The sequence below is a fragment of the Bison bison genome, unplaced genomic scaffold (assembly GCF_000754665.1).
Source record: "Bison bison bison isolate TAMUID 2011002044 unplaced genomic scaffold, Bison_UMD1.0 scf7180017853412, whole genome shotgun sequence".
NCBI lineage: Eukaryota > Metazoa > Chordata > Mammalia > Artiodactyla > Bovidae > Bison > Bison bison.
Genome location: NW_011483985.1, coordinates 21,210 through 26,845, shown reverse-complemented (window position 1 = coordinate 26,845; position 5,636 = coordinate 21,210). Strand labels below are relative to the sequence as shown.

Here is a 5,636-nt window from a genome sequence, read left to right as displayed (position 1 = left end):
TCCTCGCTCCCAATGCAGGGAGCACAGGTTCGATCCCTGGTTAGGGAACTAAGATCCCACATGCCGCACTGCGCAGCCAAAATAAAAACACAGATCCTAGGGGTTCGGTGTCTCTCTGGGCCAAGGCTGGGCTTTGATGAGCCGCGCCTGGTCCAAGATCGGGCTTGGACTAAGATTACAGAGAAGGCAGCGTGTGGCTGCCAACAAAGGTCTGTCTAGTCAAGGCTATGGTTTTTCCAGTGGTCATGTATGGATATGAGAGTTGGACTATAAAGAAAACTGAGTGCCAAAGAATTGATGCTTTTGAACTGTGGTGTTGGAGAAGACTCTTGAGAGTCCCTTGGGTTGCAAGGAAGTCCAACCAGTCCATCCTAAAGGAAATCAGTCCTGAATTCATTGGAAGGACTGATGTTGAAGCTGAAACCCCAATACTTTGGCCACCTGATGCAAAAAGACTCTGATGCTGGGAAAGATTGAAGGCGGGAGGAGAGGGGGATGACAGGATGAGATGGTTAGATGGCATCACCAACTCAATGGACATGAGTTTGAGTAAGCTCTGGAAGTTGGTGATGGACAGGGAGGCCTGGCGTGCTGCAGTCCATGGAGTTGCAAAGTGTCAGACACAACTGAGCAACTGAACTGAACTGAACTGAGCGTGTGGCTGGGGGTTGGGCCAGCCCTGGGTGGAGTCAGGCACGCTTTGCCCTGACTGAGAAGCTGTGCTGCCCACAGAGTCCCTGAGCAGAGTCAGAGGTCAGCAGGGAGGGGCCGGGGTCTCCTCATTGGTCACTCTGAGGGCAGGGGAGGCCCCGGCCAAGGGCACTCGTCCGTGAGAAGCCAGGGACATAGTTTGGGGTATTAGTTCACGATTCTCCAAGGGGAATGCCAAAATTGGATTAAACTACGAGAAACATCTGGGGACGCACTGGGGAGGCCAGGAAGCCGTCAGAGCCCAGGAGGCAGAAGGAAGGGAGGCTGGTGAGAATGTCCTCAGGGGTCTCCAGCCCAACCCCATAAGAGAGGCGCCAGGTCCCAGTCCTATGGCCCCTCCACTGCTGCCGGCAGGGTGGCAGGAGGACACCCCCCCAACTGCCTGATGGTCAGGTGCCTCAGGGTCTTGCAGCCTGGAGCCAGAAGCTGGGGGACCGTCTGAGGCCCACTGTCCCCACCAGGCACGAGCCTGTCCAACCACAGAGTGTGGCTGCACAGGTGAGGGGCAAAGCCCCCAGCGAGGCTTGCTGGGAAGTGGGGCCCAGCCTCATGGGGGGCTCGGCAGGCAGCTCCCCGCCTCTTCCATGCCTCCCCGCAGGGCCTGGGCCTCTCTGGCCTGGGACCCACTCCCCTCCACTCCGCAGGCCATCTGGAGTGAACCTGCCCCCCCGCCCCGACCCCGTGAGGGCATCCCTTGCCCTGTAGCTGGGGCCCCGCCAGACACCCTGCTTGCCGCTTTGTCCTGGGAGTGGGATGCTTCTCAGGGATTTCTCTGCTGCAGTCCCCAGGGAGGCTCCAGTCGGGGCGGCGAAACCGTAGCCCTGCTTCCTGGTGAGCCCCGCTCCTGGGTGAGTGCTGTAATGGTTGGTAGGCATCTAGGTGACCAGGCCCAGCAGAGCCGCTCACAGAGTGCTCACCTCCCCCCAGGGTCTAGGGTCAGGGTGCGCTGCTTTACACAGAGCAGCCCCCCCACCCCACGCCTTGATCTTGATGCTTAGATGCTCTCAAATGAGCTGTCACTGGAGAGCTCCGGGCACTGGCGACCCTGGAGCCTGAGGGCCAACAGTGAGACCCTCCAAAGGGCGCCTGGGTGGGGCTCAGCAGACCCAGTTCACCACCTGATCTTGCAGGGAGCGTCTCGGGGCCCCAGAAGCAGCGCCGGTGGCCTGCTCACTTGCTGCTTTCTAAGACCTGCGCTGCTCCAGTCCTGTCTGCCTTGGTGGTGCCTTTCAGTGCCCTAGCAAGGTTCCCAAAGGAGGAGCTTGGGCTCCGGGGAACACAAACAGGCCTGGGAGGTGTCCAACTTCTCCCTTGCCCTGGGTGAGGGAACAATTGCTAGGCATTTCTGTACTGGGATCTGGGATGTTTAGGGAGCACTCTTTTAATATTAATTTTACTGTCAACCTCGATCCTCAGTTTTCTCAGGGGTTAATGTCCCAACCACAGCTGGGCCGACCACCTCTTCTCTTTATTTTTATTTTTTTGGGCCACGTTGCTTGTGGGATCTTTGTTCTCCAACCAGGAATCAATCCCGGGCCCCAGCGGTGGAAGTGCCGAGTACTTAACCACCAGACCACCAGGGATTCTCCATTCCTTATGTTTAGCCAGTCCTGGGGCTGCAGGGCAGCGGCGAGCCGGACAGGAAGGGAACATGGCTTTCCTTGCCTTCCACCAAGTGGAGGAGAGCAGACCGGCTCCCATAGGGAGAGGCAAGTTTCTCCTGGCTGTGACAACTCCACGGTGAGAGTAACTGCCTGGCTGAGTCAGTCACCCCCTCTCTGTGCCTGGCGAGGCCCAGGGACCACGGCTCAGGACAGGGAGGTCTCCTCTCCTCTCGACAGACTCCTACCTTTGAGTGAATGAATTTGGATGAGACACACCCCAAAGCCCAGTTTCTCTGGTTCGGGTCATTTCCCCCAGGCCCCCATGCAGCCCCAGGAGTGCAGAGCTCTCTGTCTGTTAGCGCCCTGTTCTTGCCCCCTTGCAGCTCTGCAGAGGGAGGACGGCCCGCTGCCTGCATCAGAACGTCAGAATGCTCTCAGGCTCCCTGAGGTGGACAGAGAACAGTCCTGGGGGTTGGCATCGCCATGCCCTGTTCTTCCAGGCCAGCCTGCTGTTGCGGGGGCAGGGGCAGGGAGGAGCCTGGCCACGTGGCCGGTCGCTCCGGAGTGGCTGGGTCCAGCACAGGGAAGGCCCCTGGGCCTGCCTGCTCCTAGCCCCCAGGTCCCTCCCCGTCCTGTGTGGGCATCCCCCCCTGGGCCCCCGACCCCTGATAGAGGGCTCCTCAAAAGCTCATGCGTCATTCTCCCTGTTTGTCATCTGTCACATTTATTGGCTGTCCCCACCCCCCCCCAGGTCTTGTGGAGAGCCGCCCACACAGCTGGGTGTGGCTCCTGGCAGCCGGTGGGTGCGAGCTGTGCCTGCAGCGGGCAGGCCACAGACTAGCAGAGCTGGCTCAGCCTGAGCAGCAGCGCCAGGCAGGCATAAAGTGCGCATACACAGGCGCGGGCCCCAGGCTCCCAGCACACTTGGGGGGTGCCCACCTGGGGCTCCAAGCCGCATGCCTCCAGCAGAGCCCAGCTGGGTGCCTCTGAGCCCCAGCTGTCGCCCAGGCGCTCGGGCGGCAGGGACACAGCCCGGTGCTCCTGCCACGGGCTGCTCTGCTCCACAAGGCTCTCCACCTGGCAGACAGGGTGGGAGCGGTCAGAGGGCCCGGCATTGGGCACCCTCCCACGCCACCCCATTGCGAGGCACCGGGCCCCACACCGGCCCACCCCTCCCCTACACCCAGGCCTTCTCACCAGCCAAAATGTCCCTGACAGGGCCCCCGTCTCCAGCACCTCAGCCAGCAGCACGTGCTGGGCTTCACTCAGCACTGCGGAGAGATCTCGGGTGAAAGGGCTTCCAGGGGCTAGCCAGAGGAGCTCGCGTCCTTGCCTTTTCCCTGCCCTGCCCCGAGCCCCTTACCTGCTAGCGCTTGCAGCAGATAGAAGACGGGGCCTGCGAGCTCTGTTTCCAGCTGTCCAGAGGGCAGCACCAGGGACTCAAGGATGGCGCCCACCGGGCCGTCCCGAGGCTCCACCGGCCCGCCGCACAGGCCTTGCTCCAGCTGGAGGCACCCCAGGGGAGTGGGGGTGAGCAGGGTGGGACAGGCCCTGCTCCAGGTGGGGGTGCCCGGGGGACTGGGAGTGAGCAGGGCGGGCAGGCCCTGCTCCAGGTGGGGGCGTCTGGGGGAGTGGGGGTGAGCAGGGTGGGACAGGCACCTGTTACAGGTGGGGGCGCCCGGGGGAGTGGGGGTGAACAGGGCGGGCAGGCACCTGCTCCACCGCCCCACTCAGCTCTCGTGCTACCCCACCCTCTAACACCCCGCACGCACAGCCCAGCTCACTCACCGAGTCCTCCAGGGCTTGCAGAGCCGGCTCGTCCCGCAGCACCTGCCCCAGGCCACCCAGCAGCTGCCCACATAGCCCCTTGGACAAGCCCTCCAGGCCCATGGCCCAGGCCTTCACCTCTGCCCGCAGGCCCTGGTAGTCGTCAGTGGTCGCCAGCCAGTGCTCCGTGGACCCATCTATGGGGACAGGTCTGCAATTGCCCAGGTGCCCACGTGGCCCCATGGAGCCCTGGTAAGGGAGCGCAGATGCTGGGGGCAAAGGGGGAGCAGGGGCCCCAGGGTGGCCCAGAAGGTACTGACCCGGCTGGAAGTGGAAGTAGTCAGAGAGGGCCCTTATGGAGGCTAAGCTGAAGCACGAATGTGGATGGCTGTCTGCACTGCTGGAGGGCCTGCGGCCTGGGCAAGGCAGGGCTGGTCAGTGCTGGGAGTGGGGGCCCGAGCCAGAGAGGGCTGAGGCCTCCCCTGGGCCCTCACAGCTTGTCATCCCAGTCCTGGCAGCCTGGGGCAAGGAGCAAGGTCAAACCCGCCTGGTGCCAGCCTGTCGCCATGCTACCCGTGTGTGTGTGCGTGCGCGTTTTCACGAGTGTGTGTGTGTTGCTCATGTGTATGTGCACGAGAGTGTGTGTGTGCACGTGTATTACATGTGTGTATATGTGTGAGTGTGTGCATTTGTACACACAAGTGTGTGTGTTGCATGTGTGTATATGCGTAAGTGTGCATGTGTTTACATGGGTGTATGTGTGCATTGCATTAGTGTGTGCATGTGTGCATGCACGTGTGTGTGTGTGTGTCTCCCAGATGTGCTGTTCTGGGCTCTCCTTATCAGCCTGTCCCACTTCCCAGGTGCATGGGCCTCACCTGCCTGCAGCGACAGGAAGGTCCTTTGCTTCTTGTCTGGGAAGAGGAGGATGTCTGGAAGCCAGGAGGGGCAGAGATGAGGGAGGCAGGTTGGCGGAACACCTGGAATCTCCCTGGCCCACTGGGCTCCCTGTGCAGCCCCACTTTGTGCCCCGACCTCCCACCTGCCTGAACAAGGGGCTCTCGGCCACCCCAGCCCACAGTCATGTCACCAGATGTCCCCAGCACCTCCAGGCAGCCGGTGACTCTTCCAGGCCTCCCCGCCTCTGCGATGGAGCCTGGGCCCCAGAAGTCACCTGGACCCTGGCTCACCCCAGTCAGAGCCAATAACCAGCTGGGCCGCCCGAAATGCAAGGGTGCTGCCCGAGGGGATGGTGACCGTCTTCTTCTGGCTCAGGTGGCCCTCGCCTTTGCCCTGAGGGACGGATGTGGGCTCAGGACTGGGTTCCGGGTGGTGGGGCCAGGGGCAGCCAGGTGCTGGTGGTGGGGGTCTGCGTGGGGACACTGCCCTCCTGCCTCCCCCGCTGTGCCCACTGCAGGGCCCTCGCCGCCCACCTGTAAGCAGAAGGCTCCCGGAAGTGCAAACTGGCCTGAGCTCTCCTGCTTGCGCGTTCGGGTGACCTCCACCTCCTTCTGTGTCTGCAGCACCTCGGTCACTACAAACACGTCATCCCCC

General features: G+C 62.2%; 1 protein-coding gene across 1 annotated transcript in view; it reads right to left on the bottom strand.

Moving 5' to 3' along the window:
- Window positions 1-3,044: 3,044 nt before the first annotated feature.
- Window positions 3,045-5,636, bottom strand: part of GSDMD (gasdermin D) — an 8,069-nt gene continuing 5,477 nt past the window's right edge. The window contains exons 6-13 of the mRNA XM_010854540.1: window positions 5,516-5,635; window positions 5,273-5,375; window positions 4,961-5,014; window positions 4,403-4,498; window positions 4,104-4,279; window positions 3,679-3,820; window positions 3,513-3,586; window positions 3,045-3,392 (exon numbers count right to left, since the gene is read on the bottom strand). Coding sequence (XP_010852842.1) covers window positions 3,153-3,392; window positions 3,513-3,586; window positions 3,679-3,820; window positions 4,104-4,279; window positions 4,403-4,498; window positions 4,961-5,014; window positions 5,273-5,375; window positions 5,516-5,635 — 1,005 coding nt within the window. The 3' untranslated portion in view covers window positions 3,045-3,152. The remainder of the gene's footprint in view (window positions 3,393-3,512; window positions 3,587-3,678; window positions 3,821-4,103; window positions 4,280-4,402; window positions 4,499-4,960; window positions 5,015-5,272; window positions 5,376-5,515; window position 5,636) is intronic.